Source organism: Netta rufina (assembly GCF_964035555.1).
Source record: "Netta rufina genome assembly, chromosome: 1".
Classification (NCBI taxonomy): Eukaryota; Metazoa; Chordata; class Aves; order Anseriformes; family Anatidae; genus Netta; species Netta rufina.
This window is the reverse complement of record NC_140123.1, coordinates 75,796,924-75,821,304: the sequence shown is the minus strand read 5'-3', so window position 1 is coordinate 75,821,304 and position 24,381 is coordinate 75,796,924. Positions and strand designations below refer to the sequence as shown.

The following is a 24,381-nucleotide window of genomic DNA, read 5'->3' as shown; positions in this document are numbered from 1 at the left end:
AAAAGATAAGTAAGTGGCATTTGATACAGTACATAAAAGCAGGTCACTAGGAGAATAGGAAAAGAGTCTTTGTGGCAGAAGTTTGGATAGTTTGAATAAGATTAATTCAAACACTTTTAAGGACAGAGAAGATTGGTAGAGGAAATAAAGGTGTGAAAGAACGAGACCATGAAAAATAATATTATCTGTGTAGGAAAGAAGTTGTGGTGGAATAACTACAGTGCATAAGCATAACCAAAATATTTGCACACATTATAAACATTGAAAAAGAACTTCAAGGTGATCAGAAAGTGCCATTAGGGCATGTTCCTTCAAGGAGAGAAGTCCCTTATTTAAGGCCCTTCTTTAGAGAAGAGCTCATTGCTTATACAAGACAAAACAGCTTCAGCAGGCTGAAACAGGATGCTCCATCAAATACTTCGTATTTTGTGGATTAATCTCAAATGTAGGTAGTTTAGGTTCAATTCAGTGTTTCAAAATCAGGCAAAATAAGAACTCAAAGTTGTTTTTTGGTGACTACCTTAGACTCTTGGCTATGAGGTGGGGAAAAGGAGGAAGGTATGTCTCTTGATTTCTTCTGCTGGTATAAAAACTCTATGAATACACTTTAACAACCATTGATCAGGAATGATCTAATGTCTGGGAGCCAATTTTCTGTTGACATAGATAGCCATGATTTTGATTTGGTAACAAAGAACAGAAACATGAAAAGCATCCTAGGATTGTTGTTCTGTCCTTTCAAACAAACAGTTCTGGTAAAGTTTGACATACCAGGCAACTAAACTATGCAAATAAATATCAAGCTGTCAGTGTTAAAAGTTATTTTCACTCTAAAAGATTTGAAAAAGATTTAAAAGTTTAAACTGCAACATTTTAGCTAAAGTGCGATGATATGACTTCTCTTATTTATTTATTTATTTATTTATTTATTTATTTATTTATTTTCTGAATAGTAATTTACTTTCCATATATTTTATGTTAAAATATTTCTTTCATTTGCAACACATTCAGTGATTCTCACCTTCAGTATATGTATCAGTTAGTTTTCATTTTGTTTAATTCTGGGAACTCACAGCAAAGGCTACTCAGACTTCCAGAAAATTTGACCTGATGTTCTCGGCATGGGTCGTAGTCTTTTTGGTGCTCTGATGCTGGATATGGATATTGTGGATATTTGAAGTGGTGACTTTTCAGAGATCAGTGCAAGCAGAACAACATTTTCCCCCAAATTTTTGAAACATAATGTCCATTTTAGGAACAAAGCCTGTAATGCTACTTGGTATATGCAGAGGCCCAGACAGACTTAACTGATATGCTATGTCTATCCGTTTCCCTAGCTCTGTTCCAGGAAATATTAATTCTGATCCTAAGTAATAAAGCTACATTTATTTGCTTAGAGTGTTGATAGGATTTTTTTTTTTGTTCAAATTGCTAACACTTAAAATGGTGGTATTGTTACCCCTGATACTTTCTACTGAAAAAAATAGGTAATTAAGAAAAAGGAAATGATTATTTCAAGCTCGGGTGTTTGTTAGATATCCAGCAATTCCAGTTCTGAAAATTGCCTGTACCATATCTACTGCTCTGGTATTTGCAAGTTTGCATAACAGGAGAGCACTAATACCCATGTGTGCTTTTAGTGCCCCCACGTCTAAATAAAATACACACATCAAATGCAGCACATCAAATGCAAGTGTTTGCTGTAGCAATTTAAACGGCTCTGCTTGACTTTGCAGCCAGTATAGGTTCGCAGAAATACTCCATTCTGCTGTGAAACGGCCATTATGTTGTGACCATTATGACCATTCAAATAAGTGCTCCACTCTCTAAAGTGCTGGTTAGCAGATGATTGCACCTAAATCAGTTATAGTTTGCTTCGGAAACTGTATACCTAAGCCTTGTAAAAAGCTGAGTAGAGAGAGACAAAATTAAGGGTTTGTCCCCCTCTCTGCCCAAGTAGCAAGGTACGGCTTTGAAGAAGCATGTCAGCATGCTCTCCTTCTCCTGCTTATTTGGATATTATTTTGAATAATATATAAATATATTTTTTCTGTTACATTCAGAATTTGCAGTTGGAAAATCTGTAATTGTGTTCTACAGAGTTTGGTGAAACAGAGGTTTTAGTGGTTCTGTGACCCTGGCAGTCCCATCTGCAGAAATAATTTATGTTTATTATGAGCACAATTTTTGGATGTGAAACCAGAATTAAAATTGTTTAATGCTGTTTTGAATGTAATTTCAGAAAAATATTTCAGTATTAACACAATTTTGAGATAAATAAAGGTTGTTCATACCTTTCAAGAAGCCAGATAGAGTATAAGTTTGAGGTTTATATAATAGTATTATATAATAGGAAGATATGCCATTTACCATCTTTTTTTGTTTGTTTGTTTGTTTGTTTGTTTTAAAAAAAAGGAGAGAGAGAAAGAAACTAATTCCTGAAAATTAAGTAAAACAAATGATGCATTATAAGTTCACCATTTCTTCTGATTGTATGCATCTTCCTTACATAACAATTATTAAAAATAAATCTTAATTGTATATGTAGTGATATATTTCGAAACCCTGTTACACAGCTTTTGGTAGTGTTTTCATAATGGATATAACAAATACTGCAAGGAAATGCAGCTCTCTTTCTTGTTAACTAAGACTGCTGCTGGATGGCTTGTATTGCCTTTTACTTTCTGATATTAGTGCTCAATATAAAATGTTTTATTCTTATGACTTAACCCTTAGAGCTTTAATGTCAAATTGCTCTGGATGAGGTCATGTAAGTAAACTAGAGAAGTCTATTAGGGTGTTGGTCTCAGAGGCCCCATGAATCCCAACCACTGAAGTTACACCCTTGCATGATGTGGTATAATATAATGCAATGGTGGCTGTGCAGTTGATGTTTACTATCCCTATCTGTCCTCACTTGCTCCTGTCAGATCTGGGAGGTTTGCACTGCAGTACTAATTTAGAATAAATTAGTGGTCGCAGAAGGTAACACATTCCACATTAGTAACCTGTTCCTTGTCAGCTGGACCATCACAGTACACATCAGGATGTTATCAATACAGAATTATAAAAAATGTTTTAAAAAAGACAAAGAAGTGCTCTTTAAAGGGATTTTAAAGACCTAGATTGCTCTAACCAAGTATGTATAATTCAAAATACATCAATACTAAGATTTCTTCCTTGAATGGAACAGTATTTTTTTCCTAATTTGATTGTCTCATTGTTAATAGATCTATAGTAATATCTCAAATGTTTACACCTATGTGTGTGCTCATATACACAGATGGATTTTGAAGGTTGGCCAGTACTTTCTGTTAGCTCTCCTCCCTGCCCTTGCTGCATAGTTTAGCAGTCATCAACAACACTGCCAAGGCCTGGATGGAGAAAGCAAGCCTACAACTCCCAGGATTAACCACAGGAGCTGACCAAACAGGTGCTTTAGTAGAATTCAGTTTAGCAAGGCCATGTCATCGACACCCATCATCTTCTGAGGAGTGCCATGGCCCACAAAGTCTGAGTTTCCCCTCCCTCTACAGGCAGCCATGTCCCTCTGGCACTCATGTTACCCTCACCATGGGGCTAGGGCCGGGCAACCAGTGGCCAGCAATGGTGCATCCTGCCTGCCTGCCCGTTGCCTCTGGTCTGGCCAATCAGCCATCTAGGCAGCATGGCTTAACTCCTGAGGGCAGGTGGCGATGACTGCCTGCAAGGCATTTCTCATTACATGAAACGGTCAAGGACAGCTGTTTCTGGGTCTAGATTCCTCCTTATTTTTCAGTGTCTTTTTAACAAGTACACATGTTCACACTTGTCTTGAAAACCTGAATGCATTTGCCTGCTGGATGGGAATGGTTTTCTCAGGGGTTTTCTAGGTATTTCCTCAAAATTCTTTGTATTGGTGTGAAATGGTGTATGCTTTCCCTTCAGACATCAAGGCATGATGAAATGACTCCTATCAGTCTGGGGAGCTTTGGGGTCAGGTCTTTGCTGAATTGCATTCAAGTTGTTGGAAATGTCATATCCAAATTTTATATTTTGAGATTTTTTTTTCTTTTTTACTCTATTCTGTGAAGACTTAGATTTAAGAAAACTGATGCTGTTGCAACTAGTTCTGACTCACATTTTCTTGATTTTAATTTTTTTATGCAGTGACAGATACCTGTCAGAAAATCTTAAGTTGTCAGTGTAAGGCCTGATTCTGCTTTTTCTTGAGAGAATTTTCAACTTTGTGTTTGCCCTAGCTAGGTGGGCTAAAAGTGATGAAGAGCTATGTTGGAGGGAGAAATGTTTTACTTCAGTATGATCCAGAGCACTGCAAGTATCTTCTTCGGTAGCTTAAAAGTGGTGATTCTTCCACCGTATTTAGCACTGATGAAGCCTTACCTTAAATATTATGCGCAGTTCTGGGCTCCATGATACAAAAACCGTGTTACAGTATTTGAAAACGTCCAGAGGAGGGCAGTAAAACTGGTAAGAGGACTGGAAGGCATGTCCTGTGAGGAGAGGCTGAGAACACTTGAACTGCCCGGTCTGTGGGAGAGAAGGCCTCAGTGACCTCAGTGCTCTCTGCATCCTTCTGAGGAGGGGAAGTGGAGAGAGAGGCACTATTTGCCGTGTTAACCAATGACAGGATGCAAGGAAACTGCAAAAATCTGCACCCGGGGATGGTCAGACTGAACATTTGGAGAAATTTATGGGTGGTCACACACTGGAATAGGCTTCCTAGCCAGATGTTTGGATGCCCTGTGCCTGTCAGTGTTCAAGATACACTTGGATAACGATCGTGTTTAGTTGCTTTAGCTTTTGGCTAGTGGTTGGGCAGTTGGACTAGATGATCTGTGAAGGTACCGTACAGCTGAACTATTCTACTCTATTCTACTCCATTTTATTCATCTTGATGCACATTCATAACAAAGCATGTCAAAAATGAGAAGCCCTTTGTAGATGAAACTTAAGATGTCTGGAAAAAGAAAGTAATTTATGTATACAGCAGCCCTTCTTCAGACCTAGGTTGTACATTGGATCTGGCACACGTTTCCCTCTCCAAATAAAAATATCAGAAGAGAATTCATGGAGAAAATAAGGTATCTCTTTTCCTGAGATTATTGCCATTCAGAGGGCAAAACTCACTATCTCAATATCTCATCTGTTTCATGGTTTAATTCAAGGACTCAAAGATGAGAGATGTAGATTAAGATTCCAGCTCTTCCATGAGTTTCCTTTCCATTCCTCAGCTTCCCCACCATAAGGGAACCTCACAACAGAATAGCTAACAGGATAAACATAAAACTCAGTGTTTATGAGGTGCTCTCATCTACGTTATTGCAAGCTTAATTTCTATCTTTTTAGAAGGACAATCCCAAACAATTCTAGTGCAAGGTTATTGGTAACATTGCTGTCAGCTACCAGTTTTTCTCCAACCTACAAAAAAGTACAGCTCCACTGAAGCTGCACAGTTGGCTTATACACCAGCCCAATGTGCTAGACTAAGTCCAGTGCTCTGTCAAGTCCTCTTACAACAGGAATATAGAACATCATGACTTTTTGTCCATGTAGTTGAGGGTGTATACTCCAGTCAGTGCCTGTGAAGCTTATGATGGAGACTTTTGGCTAGCTACATTATCTTTTTCTCATTGGAGTATTCTGAGGGCAGTCAGATGGCAGGATACTGCTCTGACCTCATTCATTTTGTCGTTCCTTCCTTTGAAGTGTCTGAGCTAAAATGCCCATCAATAATGCCTTTTCTGGTGGCAGGAGATGCTGGGTCCAAAGTGAAAATATTCTGGTCTGTCCTGAATGAGTATTGAAACAGAACAGCTGCCAGACAAAACATCAAATGCTGGAGCCTACTTACAGTGTGAGTAAAGACATCCCTGTAGAAACATTGAACAAGCCTCTCTGAAATATAGCATCTTGGTAATTCCTTCCATGCATATCAAATATTTTGCTTTACAACATGCAAGGAGGGTGGTCCAGCAATACAGTCAGCATGAACTTGATCCTGGTCCTCATCTCAAGCTTGTGGCAAGATTCTGGATATGCTGGTTTAGATATAGTCTTTGTGGCTGTGCAACATTGAAAGAAGAATTGGGAAAAGGCAAAGGTAGGGAAATCCTGTCAGCACTGGGAATCACTGACAAAGTCCCAGTGAGATTAAAAGGTTGCCCATTGTGTTTTTACACCACTTATACCTCTGTAAGTCATGGCTAAATCTATCACATAGTTAGGAGAGCTGTAAAATAGGAATGATCATGGGATTGGGCTCCAATGTACACTAACTCACCACAAGATGAACAACACTCTGGATTTTATTAAACTTCCTGACTTAAATGATATTTTATAAGGTATCCTTCAAATTACTCTGTATACAGCACATTGTGGATTTTGAAGGGCTAAAAGTTGGATCTGAAATACCAGTATATGTATTTTTAACAAATGTTTGAGTGGTGTTTTGCATTCCTGAAGTATGTAACCTCTGTGAATAATGGTTTTATTACATTTTCAGGCTTTGTTGCCAGTAAGAAAAATGTTTAACTTTTAAAACACTTTTTTTTTTTTTTTTTTTTTTTTTACATTAGTGATACAGGTGGACAGCTGTTCTGAGATATAGCCTGTATGTGTTCATGCTTGTTTTTGAATAGTATAAATGTAGACTCATCCAAACTAATACTATATGTAAGAGAAACAAATAATACAAACACATGTCAAATGACATGAATTGTATGTCAAAGGCCTTTCTTTTTGGTTCAGTAAGTATCTTTCTACTGTTAACAGAAAGATTAGGTGTTATTGACTCCCTGGTAATTTCCAGGTTCATCTGTCTAACAAAGGAAGAAAAAAGGTTTCTGAATGTGAGTTTAAATTTATGTTTCAGCCACAGTAAATACTCTTAAAGATTTTTCTTGATGCTAATGCTGTGAAGCTTGACTCCTGTTTGCAGAGTTTGAATATAAACTCACTGTATATCCATTATATTAGAGGTTGAAGGTGAAGAAATGATAATATGATACTTGAAATAAAGTGGTTTTGCTAACAGACCAGGGAACATTGTCTATTTATATGGGAATAGTGGCTAAATCTCTGCTGAGTTTACTCCATAGCTTGATGAAATAGCTTCTTGCTTGGGAAGACAATGTGCCCATCTAATCTTGAGGCTAGTCAGTGAGGAGAAGATTTAACTTTCTGTAGTTTAGAGTAATACTTTTGACATTGGTCTGTGATCCAGTGACATGGTGTTAAATATTATTAGGAACCTAGATTCAGTAAGGCAGAAAATAGGATGGCATATATATAAGTGAGGCAATTGGCTTGTACAGTAAGAAATGCTGAAAATGTTTCTTGTAATCTAACCATGGCTTGGCATGACCTTGCTTTGACACCAAGGCTCAATGACACAATCTTATCCTCAGGAGAAGTGGATTTTTAAAGCCTGTTATTAACTTCCTATGGGCCAAACAAACAACCGGAGAAGAACTAGGGTCATTTGTGGATGTTTATTTCTTTCTCTTCCTGACACTTTCCCCCACTGACTCTTCCTAGTGCCTGGAGCCCTGCAAAGAATCCTGGGATTTGAAGAAAAACCATTGCCAAAGCTTCTGTGAGGTATGTCAGCCCAAGGGCACTCTTTCACACTTTGTTCTAGCTGTCTCTTTCACTGAAATTATTAGAGGTGTTAGCTTTAAGGAGACAGCTAACAAACGTGGGATTTTTTATAGCATTCACCTTCATTTGAATGGATACACATATAACTATTTAGCCATATAATGTTTGAGTAAAAAAATTATATATTTTTTTTCCTGATCTCAACTTGAAGTTTGAAGTGTTATTCAGTCACGCTTATGTAATTTCTCTGAGAAAGTGCTGTTAAAACCCTCCTATAAACTGCTACTTCTCCCACATTCCTCCTTTCTTTTCCAGCCGTGTGGAGGAAAAAGAGTAAGAGCATCTTTGTTTAAAAGACAAAATGTCACAAGTGTGGAAATCTTTGTGCGGGGTCACTAGAAAAGGTTGGCCTTTCTATATGTGAAAGTCAGTCTGATTTTTCAAAGAATCCAGGAGTAACTGGATTCAGAGGGCAGGCATCAGAATGCTTAGTTCTTCAGGAATAAGTCTTTGGGAAACTGTTTATGCATAGTGTTTCAGAATAACCTTGTGAATAAACAAGCTTAGATCAGTTAAACTCACACACAAGAGAAAATTTATTGGATTTGAAACATAGCTTCTGCTGAGTTGGTGGAAGTCACATGTTACAATCCTTAACAGATTTTTAGTACAAAGTGAAAACATCATCCCAGTAGAAAGTTGATTTATTGTAACCAAATCAAAATAAAGATACACCTTTATTCAAATCATTTAACGTGTGTGTTTATGAAGATTTTCAGCCTTTCCTGCAAAAAATTAAAGTGATCTTAACTGATTGTGCCCTGAACTGATTTGACTCATTCCTTATCATTGTGAGCACTCTTCTGCTGGTAGAAGAGCATCTGTTATGTTTAAACAATTTAAATATCATGAAGATGATTAGGAAAAGCTGTCATTTCCACTAACAAAACTAATTTTTAGATCCAAATAACTACATGTAAGTAGGGAATAAGGGGTTACTAGTCTCTTTAGCTATGTTAGAAGAACAAGAATTTCTCATGAAAACCAATCCTTGTATGTGTTCTTTAACCAGAATCAGTTGCTGTTTCCTTATATAACAAAACTCTAGGGTAGTGTAATAAGGCAGTTTTAGTGGGTTTAATTTATGTCATCCTCATATATCACTTCTCACTAAGGCTGTATGTTTCCAGATATGGGTGTAAATATGTATAAATTTGGTTTAAAAGAAAAACATTTGTAGAACACTGTTCTATTGTAGTTGAAAACAGTGAGCATCCCTCTTTGATTAGTGTTTTGTGGTTGAAGCTAAATTTAGAACTTCAAAAGCCAGTAATGAAGAGCAGCACATTTAGCAGCTAACTGAAAAATGAGCTGTGAAATAGGGTGAGGAAGAGAAGCCTTGAGGATGTATTATGCCTTAGGGAGCTATAAAGTTTTTAATTAAGTAGCTGCAAATTTGTGATGTTTTAGGATTTGAAATTTGCTTCACACACACAGACACACACACACAGGGATAATTTTCCTTTCCTCCAAACTCGCGTATGCTCCACAGACATTATTTGATTGAACTGAACCAGGCTGTTTTCATTTGAGAGTGTTGCAATCTTTTCAATCTTTTTTGTATTCTTTACAAAATCTGGAAGCAAAATTTTAGCTTTTTATTTTCCAAGGTCTTGCATTGTATGCAATTTCTTACCTACCAAATAAGTATACTAGTGTTAGAGGAGGAACCTTGCAGCTTACCTGTCTCCTTTTTTTTTTTTTTTTTTTTTTTTTTTCCTTCTCATAATTATAACTTTCTGCTTGCTGGTTTAGCTTCTTAGGTGACTAAGTGGAATCAGGTATAGCCCAACAGGAAGAAAAGTAGGAGTGCATGTCCGAGGAACATTTGGGTCAATAGGAGAGAAAAGTGGACCGCTCATTTTGGCAGTTTACACTGGTTAAGCTGTATCACCAAATGCATCCTTAAGAGTTGGATAAAAAAAAAATATCTGGATGACTCTATAGGATGAAGTGTGAGAGGTAACTTAGTGGTATGTTCCTGGACTTTGGAGTATAAACCGACACATACTCAGTGAACCACCTGGGCCTCCTTAATAGAGAAACGTCGTTCTCATTTTGCCAGAAATACGAGAATGGTATAAATTAGAAAGTATAATATTTGAATATGGGAGAAAACATTGAAGCCACGTGAATAATTGGATGGAGAGTAGGTTATAGTTTTTGTGTAAGCTTAAGAATTTGTTCATCAGATCTTTCTGAGTAGATGACTTTTGGTTCCTCTAAAATGGGAAGAAAGCGTATAGATAACTCCAGTTACATGGTTTGCTTACCTACAGTTCCACCAATAATTTTGAGGGATTTACCATACCTGGTTTTGTACCAAACTAAATAAAGCACCAGCTAAAAGAGGAGATGAAATCCCTGTGTCACACAGAATGACGTGGGGTACTAGAAGCTGTTTTTAATAATGTTGGAAATGAACGTTGCAAACCTCTGAATAGTACATATATAGTACATAAAATGTCTATGTTTTGAAACAATGTCTCCTATAGCTAGAGCCTGATTTCACAAAGGTAACATTTGTTTTCATCTTTCAGAAATACATTTAAGAGTTATTTTAATCTGTATTTTCTGCTGATCATTGTATAAGAAATTTTATTCCAGTACCATGAAGAGTTATACAGTTATTAACATTTTAGCAAGAACATAAAGATGCTCTTCTCTTAGCCAACTCAGTTCAAACTGAGTATAAGTATAATCTAGGAAGATTTTACTTACTTATCTAGAGTGGCATTACATCAGATGCTGTGGGTAAAGTCTTGTGAAGTACAAAGGGAGGAATGTGGGACAGTCAGAAAAAAAAATAAAAGAAAAAGAAAAAAAAGGAAAGACCATTTGACCATTACTTTCCTTTGTTCTGAGATTTATTATTATTTTTTTTTTTTCCCAAATCTGTTGTTGAGCAACTTTGTTGCCAAGCAGTGTGAGGAAAACAAGGGAAAGCTGGCAGATGTAAACAGCTTTATTCCATTAAAGATGGTGGTCTTACTTGAGGGAATACATAATTCTGTGTTTGGAATGCTTTTTTAGAAGCAACTTGAATATATAAATCTTTAGGGATAGTCTTGCAAAAGCTGAAAATCTGTGTTTTTCTTTAGGAGGTCTTGGAAAATGTACAACATTTTTTCTTCCCCCCCCCCCCGCCTTTTTTTTTTTTTTTTATTTTTCCACTGCTGAAAACCTTATACAATTCCTTTGTTTTCACTTTAGCCTCTTTTCCCCAAGAAGAATTATGAATGCCTAACTAGCTGCGAATTCCTTAAGTACATCCTGTCTGTGAAGCAAGGGGACTGCCCAGCACCTGAGAAGGCCAGTGGTTTTGCAGCTGCCTGTGTTGAAAGCTGTGAAGCAGATAGTGAATGTTCTGGCGTGAAGAAATGCTGTTCCAATGGATGTGGTCACACATGCCAAGTTCCAAAAAATCTGTACAAAGGTAGAGATTATTATTAATATATACTCATACTAGGCTAATAACTTCAGGCCATAGTAAAGTCTCCTAGAAAACCATGACTTTTATGTCATGAGAGTTTGTATGGAGGTGAAGACCTTGAGGGAGCTGTGACTGGATACAGAAAGGATGGATGGATAGAAAAATGTTGCTTGAATTACTGATTTTTATTTTTATTTTTTCCTTATGAAGGTCATATCTGAAAATCTATGGAATGTAAACATGGCTATTATGAATCATCTTAAGTAGAATGAACTTGCCAGTTTAGGTGAAATCTCACTTAATTTGATGCAGATGAGAAAGAATGCAGCAGGAAAATATTTAATGATAAATAGTTCAAGTCATATTAATCACAAATGACATTTATGATTATAAGCCAAGTAGGTAGGACTACCAAATAGGAAGTGTGAGATAATAAGGTAAAGAACAAATCAATGCAGTATATTGGTGTTCTTAATGACCTAAGAATAAAATAGTGACAAATGATAGTGTCCACATATATATTACTGTATTACTTACATCTAGGGCACCATGAATTATTCAGAAGTTTTTAATTGCCTTGATTTGAGTCCTGAGATTCTATGAAAAAAAGTTTTCCTTTCTATCCATCAGCAAGAACATATAGATTAAAGAATGATTTGTACTTAGACAAATTCCAGATTCTAATTTCTTATGATTAAATTAAAAATAAATAATAATAATAATAATAAAAAAAAGTATTTATATGGAAATACTTTTAAAATGTGCTTCTATCACACAGTAATGACCATGTGTGAACCACACAAATTCTTGTTACACAGAATTTGAATATTTTGTTAGAAATCCATTCTCCTACTTTAGTGATAAAAAATAAATACTATTCAGTTATGCTCCTGATAGCTTGGGCTCTCCACGGAGATCCTAATCAGCAGAAGACTGAGCTAAGCTCCAGGCTTAGATCTGAATCCAGTTTTATTTCCATCTGCGGAGCCCCATTTGTTTGCAACCTTGAAAACACTGGGGATGAATATGTTTGAGTGAGGTCAGAATTGTTGCCCTTTCCTGGGGTATAAACCTGCTAACAGCATTTGAAATAGAACAGACTATAGTGATTTTATGTATGTTTGATAACAATAAATATCAGGTCTGTTTTGAAGTTGGAAGTGAAATATGTGAAAGAGACGGTGATTTGTTTCTAAGTTCATTCCATTAACTGAAATGTTGATCCTTGTTTTTGAATGTCCCTAGTGATGAGAATGTATGTCAGAAGTAATGCTCTTTGACTTTTGAAACCTGGGTTTGAATATACAGGGTTGGCCATCAGGAAACAGTCTAATTTACTTTAAAAAGCGAAGAAAATTTGATGTAGAAGTCATAGAGGTTGAGTAAGCATAACACTGACGAAGATGCTACTTGAAATACTTTGAACAGCAGGCACTGTGATCCAGATTTCCAATATAGAAGGGAAATTCTCTTGCTTCCAAGAAACTTCAGAGCAGCTTTGTAAAATTGTAAGGAATTAATACACTGTCATCCACGCCACCTTTTAGAATAAAAATTATTAAAAAGGGATTATTTACTTCTTTCTTTCATCTTCTTCAGAAAATTGAATAGTGATAAACTCAGCATTTGTGTTGCATGTGTAATGGTTTACACGGTCGGGCTCCATACCACAATTACAAAATTGCATACTGCAGGGCATTCCAGTAAATGTGACAGCTGGAAAAGGTAAAAACAAAACTAGCAAACAAACAAACAAAACCAGATGGCATGCTTTTGGAGAGGATACAAGATCTGACAGGATATGATATGCTGTATAACTGCATACTGCAAAGTCTACTATTGCTCAACCTAATTATATAGAAACAGAATTAATCTTCTCTAAGATCTTATCACCTATCTGCAGGAGGTGCTTGCTTGTAAGAGCATATATGTCTTGCAAAGGAAGGACAACCCAATGCAGTACTGACTTCTCAGCTGATGAATTCAGCTAATTAGCCTCTTCAACCTGTCTTTCTGCAACAAAGGACAAATAGAAGCTGAGCAGGCTTGCTATTCATTTCCTCCAGGGGTAAATGACCTTCCTGTCACTAAGGAAGAGCAAACTCTGCAAGCATGACTAAGATCTAGTGAATAAGTTTAGTACTTATTCTTATCATTTTGACAGCACTCACAGCTAGAAAATGAACTCAGATTGAATCTAAAGAGTCTACATAAGTTGCTAGAGTTGCACTGTTGATCAAGCTCTAGAGATGAAAGTTACAACAGCAGATATAAAATACTCATCTGATTTAACTGGATTTGCCCTCTAGTACTGAGTACTAAAGCTGAATTCTAAAATAATATTAATATAAATACACTTGCACAGAAGTCACGTATTGAAAATGTCATTGGATTGAATGTACTTGTTTTCCCAATTGTTTATTGGCTTGCATTCAGTATAGAGCTCAAATTGACATATCATTAAATATTTATTTATTTATCTATTTATCTATTTATTTATTTATTTCATCCCTGTTAGGAGTATTGCTACTCAGTTATGTAGTCTTCAGATTTTTGTTTCCCTTTGCTGGTGATATGAAATTTTCTGTCCTACTCATCTGTCACATCTACTTCCTTTACGTTGTCTGAATTAGTAAAGGACTTCAGAAAGTGTTTGTCCTTTCTCTATGGCCTACCTCTTCTTTTTTTTTTTTTTTTTTTTTCCCTATGTGGATATAATAAAGTTATAAATTAACAGCAAGTATATAAAGTAAATTTGCTACTTGAAAGATGTAAGTGGGAGGAATATATCTGCTTAGAAATAAGCTTAAAAACACAGAACAAAAAGGAAGAAAAACTGATGTCTAACGTTTGATCACATTCACTTTGTCTAAATACACATATGCATCCCTAAGAAATGATGTGGACATGTATCTTTTTTTCCACACTCTGTTGTATACTGCTGAAAAATTACCTATGACCTTTTTCTTGTTCAGCAGTTAGTGGTCTCTCCAGTGTGAGAGAACACCAACTTCTGTGAACTTTCCAGGCCCCCTTTTTAAAAAAAGTTTCAGGGTTAGGCTGTCTAAACCAGCCTAACCAATTTTGTCTGGAACATGTTAGGGAGCAATTAATAAAGCAGATCAAACTGCAGATATGAGCAAAGTGAATTGTGAAGAGAATGTTGTGCCATGTAAAGGCTATGATGGTATGACAGTGTCATAATTGGATAGTTGGAGCCAGAACAGTCAACCAAAATTTAAAGGCTTTTTTCATGTTTCATGAAAAATAGTTTTGTATTAAAACAATTGTGTACAGTTTTAGAGGTGTTCATTTCTGAGTCTTCGAACAACTGTGTTTAGAATTGTACTGGTGACGTAGGTGTAACCTTTACTGTCTGAAACCCTTCCATAGAAGCTTCCTATGGAAGCTTCCTATATTTAAAATACAGATTCTTATGATGGAACAGCATGCATTTATTTTTCATAGCACATAGCACATAGCATGTGTGATTTGAAAGATACCTTTGGAAATGTTTTTTTCCTGAGCTCTGGTACTGCACATATATGAGAGTCAGTGATTTGAATTCTTAAAACACTACAGACTTCAGAGAACTAATTTGTCCCAGCATGATGAAAGGACTGACAATTTACGTAATAAAAAGCACATTGAAGAATGATTGGATCTACACATCTGGATATGAAATTGATGATGCTGGTTCTACAAAAGTGTTTCAAAATGCACTTGTGCGATGCTCTAGTCATTTATGCTGCTGCAATCCATCTGCACACAATTACATAACACCAGAGAGGCTGAGTAACTTGCAATCAAGTGAATCCAACTGCCCCTAATGCAGAGCAGATGGAAGTTTTCTTAACATGCAAATTGAAGAATTATTGTACATTATAATTAAAGAAGGATTTTCAAATATAGAAATTGGAACTGACATGATCTGTGATGTTTGTTACACTAGGCTAAGGCATCTGGCTGTGGAATGATATCCAGAGTTTAAACTGTGGTGTTAACCAGAGTGGATTTTACTCAGGTTAATTTCAGGTTTCTTCAATGGTTAAAATATTGATTTTTATTGACTTGTAGCTAATCACTTAATCAGATTTGGAAGACATCTTAGAATATGAAAGCAGTTTGTTTACCTGCTTGGTACTCCAGCCATCTATGACAGACTGAGTAGAAACATTTATATTACAATTAATAGAACCAGTGCATACAGATGGACTTGTTGGCCCCCACTGAAATGGTGAAATAACACAAATTCATACAATAACTTGGTAAGAAGATTGTATGTCAGCATAAAAGTCTTATCTGTGACAAAATGATGCACAATCAACTATATGAGCTCCTAATAACTATCTAGGGAAAAATATCTAACACTTGATGTGTTGATTTAATCAAAAGATGCCAAATTGGAGGAGTTGTTTTTTCTTTCAAGCTACTGCAAATATTTTCCAAAAGGCAGTGTTATCAGGAGTACGAAAAACAGGAATAACTGTCCTTCAGTGACACATGTAATGAGAAATTACCATTACATTTTATAAAGAACTTATTTTTCCCTGTAGTGTAGAAGCACTTGGAATTACCTTTCTTAGATCTTTAGGGAAGAGTGGAGAGTGACATATCATACAGTATGGCTGCAAGCTGCTCAGGAGAAGGCAAGCAGCATACTTGCATACATCAGACTAATGTAAAATGTATCAGATAGTCCTGTTACTCTAGACTACACCAGTAAAGGCTTAGCTGAGGTCTGTGGCCAGTTTTAGGCATGACTTTGGAGAAGAGCTGTGTCCAATGGGAGAATATCCACAGGAGAACTGCAAGAATTGCTGAATGACACTGTAGATATTTTATCATTAGATTTGTTTAAAGAAAAATTAGGTGAAAATCTGAATGACAGGTATAGATAGCTGCTTGGGATCAAAGGGTCTTTGTCCATCTTATCAAAGTATATCTGGAAACTCTGAGATAAGTTTTAGCTCACAACTTTCAGATTCTTAGTACCTTTATTTTTTAAATTAAATAAATAATTGTAAGGATTTTTTTTTTAACAAATTTTAGTGTTGGCAGAGGTAGGCTTGTTGTGAACACTTCTGAATGCACATACTTATCAGCCTACCTATTTCCCCACTTTTACTCTTCCATTTGACAAACCATCTTTTTTATTAGTATATATATTTTTTAATACAGCTTCACCTACAGATGGTTTTATCTTGTTTTGTAAATTATTCAAATACTTTTGTTTGTATGTTCCTATTGCAGGTGTTCCACTGAAACCCCGGAAAGAGTTAAAATTCATAGAACTGCAATCTGGAGACCTGGAGGTGAAGTGGTCTTCAAAATTCAATATTTCCATTGAGCCTGTGATCTATGTTGTTCAGAGGAGGTGGAATCAAGGAATCCATCCTAGTGAGGATGACGCTACTAACTGGCAAACAGTGGCACAGGTCAGTTCTTGGTAAAATGTTAAGAATCCCTAGATTACAGACAATGATCTGAAGTTCCTCATAAGGTCAAAGAGTTAGGTCACTTTGTAAGTAAGGAGGTTGATACAGAGTGACCCCTTTCTAGGGTCTCTCTCTAAGTCACAAGCTAACCACAGGCGGGATCTTGCTCCAATGCTCAAATGAGCTATTTTCCAGACTTATTCGGCAAAAATCAACTTTATTTATTTATTTATTTATTTATTTATTTATTTATTTATTTATTTATTTATTTCAACAAATATTTAGACTTACAGTTTTTCTGTTATAGAAACATCAAATGTTTTTGATATGTATAGAAAATGACATCATTAGAGATGTGTGAATATATTAGTAAAGAAGTAAATATTTCTTTCCTTATCCCCTCAAAAAATAATACTCAGAGGTCTATATTTTCAAAATGAGTTTATTTTGTAGGTTTGTCCTCCACAGATAAAGATCTATAGATCGAGCTGGAGGCTTGATTTTCACAAGACAATGAGTGGTACTTTCTTGTAAGTACATACTTGTGATCTATTCAGATGCGAGTTCCAAAAAGCCATGAATCTCTTGAAAAATGTAGAGTTAGATAGCAAAATAGGAAGGAAGCATATGAGAGACATAGTCCTTTTGAAGTCAGTGTGCATGGTCTCCAAGGCATGGCTTGGGTCTTAGCAAAATGCTAAGAAATATAATTGATAAAAATTTTTCATTCAATTTTTAAAATCAAGAGTGTTAAGACTAAAACCTTTATTCTTTGTAAAGTCATTTTCTTAGATGTTGCTCTCCCAGTTCAGAAAAGTGCATGATGTCATGCTCTTATCACTCAGTGCAGTCCAGGCTGAAAATGTAAGATTCATGAGCAAATGTTTCTTAATGAGAAGCAGCCAACAGAGCATAAATTTTCACTTAGTTCCTTCCCAGTTTCAATCTGTTTTTTAACATGCTGACAGTTCACCTGTATGGCAGAGTTCCAGTCGTTTATCTTCAATGCTTCACCCTCATCCCTGCTGACAAGAAAAGCAAAATGCTGATTTTCAAAAGACCTGCAAAATGTCATTATAGCTAGGAAAAGGGAAAGAGGGAATAAATAGAATCATCTACAAAATAAAGTAAAGGTTTGAAGTTCTGTGGCAATCTGTGTCCATTCTACATTCAGATTGTGTAGGAAAAAGGTATCTTAAAATAATGTGAAGCTTGTGAAACTGAACACTCAAAAGTGAAGTTGTTAGCTTTAGTGCAGTACTACAGGGGACAGTCACAATGTTAGAGTCTTGCTCAGGAAAAATGACCTTCAACTAAGCCTGGCATGAATCCCAACCTATGCAATTGCATCCAAACGAACATGCATACCCTCACATCTGATAAAGTTGTAGCGACGTATTTATTGTCTCAGTTGATACGCAGGTCTTCAGTCTGCATTCTCCATATTCAGCAAAAATATAAATAAATAAAAATTTAAAAAGTGCCTTTTCTACTAGGAAAATAATAGAAAACATAAGCCAGATGTCAATTGCTCGTCACAGTTATCATGCTATGTATATGTGCTAGGCTGTAGAAACACAGTTCTTCTTGCTGGTGGGTCTGGACTGCAAAGGTAGCAGCACACTGCTGTGCTTTTTCTCATCCCAGAAATAGACCTCATGCCCGTTTCTGGAAGCAAGCAATATGTACAGTAGTGGAGCATATATGAGTCTCTTCCATCTCACAGGGATGTACAGGAGAGAGGGTTTTAGAAATGTGTTCCTGTGCAAGAATGGTAAGAATCCTGTCAGTTGTCTTTCCTGAGGGTCTGTCACATGCAGACAGAAGGGCTGAGTTAATCACTATGGCAGGAGAAGCCTCCTCCAACTGACATCTTTCTGAGAACTTTGATGTCTCTACTGCATCATGAGAGATGTGTATTGGATTGTGAAACAGACCCCACTGGGGATGTCAGTTGAGAACAAGCTTCAGGATGCCTGCCTGGCTTTGCCAACTGTGTGTACCTTATGGGGCATTACAGGCTGGACACCCTTAAGGGGTGCTAGTAATAAGAATTTCTGTCTCTATAGAGAAATACAACTCAATGGTGTTTGTAGTTTTAGACATCCTGCTGGGCAGTCAAATATGTTAAGTGTAATCAGATGCATTAGGATGTATTTTACTATGTCATCATCAAGGTTGGATACACAGTTTGACTAAAGTGACCGTGTGCATCGCGTCTGGGTATTTTCTTGTCCATTTAACTGAAAATTTTTCTTGTATGACTCCAAAGCATTGCGGTTTAAGACTTTAATTGTAGGTAAAGGCTGTGAAGAGCTCAGCCATAGAGCTGAAAACTCCTTGGGCATGACAGTCTAGAGGAGATGATGCCCTTTCATTACTCTGCAACTTAAGTTAGAGAGCATGTACAGAGCAGAGGAAATCAAAAAGGGGGTTATAATTTTGAACAACATTTTTAAAGGAATTACTTTTCACGTTTTACTTTTTATTTGCTTTCTTCTATTGCATTAATGTGGGTTAACATGTAAGTGTTTTCACATGTCTCTTATGAATTTTTATTTGGTATTGAAAAAATAGTTTTGAAGAAGTTTGTTTCTTTCACATTGTATTGTCATAAGAATGTTTTTGATGTTTGCTTTTTAAGAGGGGGAACAATCTACTAATACATTATTTAACTCTCAAAGAATATAAAGAAAACAAACACATTGAAAATAATTTTATTTTTTTATCACTTCAGGAAACAGGAATTTTGTTAACTTTATTTTTTTGCTGTGCATTTTTGAGAAAACTTGACATAAGTAACAAATGGACTAATTTGCATTAGTTGATACATGTATAAAAACTACAGGAACTAAGATATAAGTTGTTATAAGTAAGTTAACTATAATGTGCAGTGTTCAAAGTGGTTATGCCAAGTTTCTTATACTATTGCTTTTTATGCTTTAACCAATTGCATAGGGCCAGCTGCACTATCCCATGAGAATACAACATATCTGATGAGCAAACTTGTTATTCTGCTTGTTGCGATGCTTTCTAAAAATACTCATATTGCTGTTTATATTTTATACTTAGATATTAATCATATTAATTTAACAAATTAAATTAATTAAAATATGCTGTGCCTGTTATCTCCAGATGGGAGAGCACATCTCTGTATTGTGTGAGTGGATGCCAAGTATGTGTACATGCATGAAGGCAGAGATTAATAAATTCTACTTACTAGTTTATTCCTCTATTAAAACAAAGGAACAGTATTTACTGCTAGCTTGATTGTGACAAACCTTAGTGCTTCATCTTGGAATTGTCTAAACTCTGTGGACAGCTAATCCTTTTTAAATCTTTCAGCTTCTGAAACACCTAAACTTCTGGTTCTAAGGTTGTCCAAAATTTTCTCAGCTCTTGACAGCAGGAAATCCCTCTTGAAGCTAACCACCAGTCCCATAAACGGAAGGTTTCTCTCTCCATCATCCAGAAGAAGCTTGCTTTGATAAATATTCTTAAAGAGTGCCCACCAGTAGGATTCCATTCACACAAAAGAGGGGAGGTCTGCTGCCCTTGGCAGAGTAGTGGATGTGGTACTGTCAAGCTGCTTCTTGGTCAGAAGTGTAAACTTAGTTCTTCTTACACCCTGGATGATATCCCTTCACTCTTTGAACCGTAAATTCTTTCTCACTGTGCATGATTTCAAAATAAACTTCTCTGCCCAGAAAATTTTTGGATGCCCCATCCCTACAGGTGTTCAAGGCCAGTTTGGATGAGACCCTGGGCATTCTCATCTAGTGGGTGGCATACCTGCCCATGGCAGGGAGTTGGAACTGGATGGTCTTTCAGGTCTCTTCCAACCCAATCTATTATATGATTCTATGAAGATAGGTGTGGAGCTATGAACTCATCAGGATAAGGCTGATCTCTACTATTTCCAGTAAACCCCTGCACTAAAGAAAGGAATCCAAGATTGATATTGTGAGAGAATGGGAATTGACACAATGAATTACTCCTTTGATTATTTTAAACCTTGGAAAGGGGAGAGTCTTCTGTACCAGACTTTTCTACAAAGACCATCTTACACCAGTTCTTACCTATATATAAAAGACAGAAAAAAAATCCTTGGAGTGGTAACGTAAAAATCCCATCTGAATCACCTAACTACTATGTGGCTGAGTTGTATTTTCTCATTCTTTTCCCTCCCTATCCTAAATAATTCTGCCCTTCCCTTACAAGATGTTGTTGAGACCTTCAGCCTGCTTTGCTCGGAGGAAAAGTTTTGCCTATGAATGCAAAAAAATGTCATAATTCAATATAGCAGGCAACATCAAAGACACTAAGGAACAGTTTCTCCCAACCTTTCAGACAGAGGATGGGATTGAAGGTAGGTCATCCATGCTCTGGGAAAGTACTTTAATCATCAGTCATTTGTATGAGCCGCAAGGAGATTTCTCAAGGTACCTTGAAGAGAAGAGCAAATAATCTCCTTTGGAAAGACAGTATGAGGGGACTACTTTCAGAAAAGGGCCTAAACAGCTAGGAAAAGAGTAGAATTATCAGTGCTTCTTACATGAGTCAGTACTATGCTAATGTCAGCCAAATTCTCCCTGTGTGCTGACAGCCCAACCACTTTATTCACTGGATATGACCTGTTGTTCCTTGGACCTGAGATGCACTATTGAGAAGAGGCTACTTTCTGTATTCTCCAGGTTATGTCATTGTGATTCTGTGCTGCTCTTATATCAAGTTATATACTAAAGTAAACTAGTGGGGATTTACCTTTGTCTTTATTGAATTTAGGATCATGTTGAGGATGGACATGTTGGTCAGTAATTTTGCCTGAGGACTCTTTTTTTATATTATTTTATTCCAAATGACAAGTGTATTAAGATTGGAACCTAGCTTTAAAACTTTCCTCCTTTAAACAATAGATAAATAGATAAATAAATAGAAAAAAAAAATAAAGTCTATCTTATAATGATTTATATAAGAGGTGATTTTTTTTTTTTTTTGTTTCATCTTTCATTAATGAAATTCTTTAAAACATTATATTGGCATTCTAAGACCAGTAAAATTGTTGTTTAATAATTTCTCTAATATTCAGGAATAATTTCAGGTGTGTGTTGAAATTCAAACCTTACTTACTTAATACTATTCAGCATGCCATCAAGTTAATAGAAGAGAGATATCAAAAGCACTTTCAGTGTTATGATCTCAGCTCCAAACATACTTAAGTAGGGAGAACTAACTGAAGTAATTGAACAAAATATTCAATTTACTGACAGAGTAGTGTATCTCAACAGTATTTTGCTCTTTCTTGAAATATGCTAAAACCATGTAAGGTTTGCTTAGAGGTGCCAAAGTAATTTGTAATGCAGGAGCTTTAGTTACAGATACGCCTCCTGCATGCCACTGAGATTAACAGAAGCTTTGCCAACAAAACCAGTGACGAAAGAAATAAGCCTAAGGCCTGTTCATATATTAAAATAATTTTGGTGATATGGGTTGACACATTATTTGATCCCACAACATCTCACATTTGCCACAGAAGACTGACACAAATGCAATACTGTGTTTTAAACAAGCCCTAAGAGAATAACTGAGCTCATACAAATGACAACTGAGATTCCTCAGCTGAGAAATTTGGGGTCAAGTCTATTCACATTATGCCTACCTTGTAGCTAAATTCAGTAAATCTGTTTTTAAAAATCCACAGTGTTGTGACTAATTAATTACGGTTAGGTCCTGACTAATCTCAGGATCTCAGAGGCAGCAGTATCCTGAATATATGTATTTACATGTATTTTTCTGTTAATATAGTTATAGTTTATATCACTCTAATTCACTGTCATGTCTTGTCTGTAAATAGTTGAGTATGTGGGTCTTCATGCTGGGAAAAACAAAAATAAACAAACTAGCACATTTGAGTGCTCTATAGAATGAAAATAATCATAACACTGGTTCAGATAGGCTCTTTCTTCCCTAGGAACCCCTTCATCCAACTAGATAATAAATTCTATAGGTAATGTAAAAGCTAAAAATTGGAAAAAAAGATGAGGCAGATGATGAAGTGCAGGGACTGTTACCCCAGCTTAAGTTAAATAGACAAATGTAGGACTCTGAATGGAGAAGGACTCTGAGTAGCAGGAATATGTGGGGGCTCAAAGCAGCAAAACATCAGTCTGAGAGCAGTCTATAATGCAGCTTAAAAAGGCTCTCTTTCCTTCACATGCACACACAAACCAGATAACCTTTTCCTTAAATTTTATTTGTCAACAAGTGTCAAGATTAAGCACAGAATAATATTTAAAAATTTTGTTGGTTGGGACTTTAAAAATGCCATTGTTGGAGAGCTGAAACAACTTCCCAACATTCTGGCTATCTGAATTGGGTTGGCAGCTGCTGCTTTCTTTCACAGATTGGAAAGAAAGCAAAAAGCAGAAATTACACCGTGCCTTCTTTGGGAAGTATTTGGCATCACTGCAAGTAACATTGAAACTCATATGGTAGATTTTTTAAGTTACAGAAAACATCTTGTAAAAATAGATAGAAATCACTAAATTTCTTAATGAGTCTGCATCTTGGTCAATAAAGATATTCAGTATTGGTTGTGTAGTATATTTTGACTTATGCAAGTAATTTGTTTCAAATTCATGTGTTATTTTGATTAAATAATTAGATTAAAACACAATAAACATGACAGTCTGAAATAACTTGAAGTTTGGATAATTGAGAGGCAAATGTAAAATCAGCCACAAATGGATGAGTTTCTAATGAGTTCTAAAAACACAATATTTCTTATGTACTTATGTACTTGGGAGTGATTCAGCTGTTACCAGAAGGTTGTGTTCAGGTCTGGTGTTAGTACCTTAGGAAAAAAAAATCAGAAACAGCGCAGAAGGCAGATCTTTAAAAGCTTAAAGGAAAAAACAGGATAGAAAAAGCAGGCCTCAGACTTCCTACTGAAAGGGTTCAGAGTGCATCTATGTTTATTCCATATTTCAGTGGTTAAGGCACTTCCTGCAGAAGTTGGAAATTAAATTCATGACACCAGCAATCTCAGTGGGTGTTGTTGATGGAAAGGTCATCTCCTATAACCCGAGAAAAGTCTGCAGAGAAGAGTTAAGGCTTAGAGTGTCATTTTGACATAAATGCCAAGGATCTCAAGAGGACTTGCATTCATTACCTGAGGGTTTTGTGTCTCCTATGAACCAGAAAAGGTGGCTTCTCACAGCTCTGGATTTTGTGAAGCCATTTTGGACTTACTCTCCCGTTTCAGGATCTGGAGAAATGAGTCCTTTGATTTGGGTTAATGAATTCCCTGAAATGTCAACACCTGATCAGCTAAGCCCTATATATTATGGTGAAAGTTGTGATAACTGAAAAGAAATTTTGTGAATTTAACACCTGACCAGTTTTCTAAAGGTCACTTTTCTAGAAGAGACCTGCAATGCACTCACTGTAATGTGCTGGTTATGTGATTTTGTTCACAACTGTTGACACTTCCATGTATTAAAGAGGTGGGTCCTACCTCCCGGTCTGCCTAATGGGTGTCACGTGGCAGAGAGCAACTAGCCACATCTGAACGGAAAGTGTAATTGTGACATTTTCCCCACCAGACTACGGATGAGAGGGTCCAGCTGTCAGACATCAGAGCGAGCAGGTGGTACCAGTTCCGTGTGGCGGCTGTCAATGTGCATGGGACGAGGGGCTTCACGGCACCCAGCAAGCACTTCCGCTCCTCAAAAGGTGAGTTTTGGTTCCCTACAACTAGTGCTCACCTTCCACTCGCTCATATGTGGAGTGCAACCTGATCTGCCTGTTTTTATGGCAGAAGGTTTTTAACAGGTGGGTTTTTTGGCC

General features: G+C 36.4%; 1 protein-coding gene across 1 annotated transcript in view; it reads left to right on the top strand.

The window, feature by feature from the left end:
- The window catches only part of ANOS1 (anosmin 1), a gene marked incomplete at both ends in the record, with an annotated part of 131,797 nt that overhangs the window by 65,932 nt on the left and 41,484 nt on the right, over positions 1-24,381 (top strand). Inside the window, 4 exons of the mRNA XM_084288640.1 lie at positions 7,540-7,602; positions 10,876-11,098; positions 16,349-16,533; positions 24,138-24,267. Coding sequence (XP_084144766.1) covers positions 7,540-7,602; positions 10,876-11,098; positions 16,349-16,533; positions 24,138-24,267 — 601 coding nt within the window. The remainder of the gene's footprint in view (positions 1-7,539; positions 7,603-10,875; positions 11,099-16,348; positions 16,534-24,137; positions 24,268-24,381) is intronic.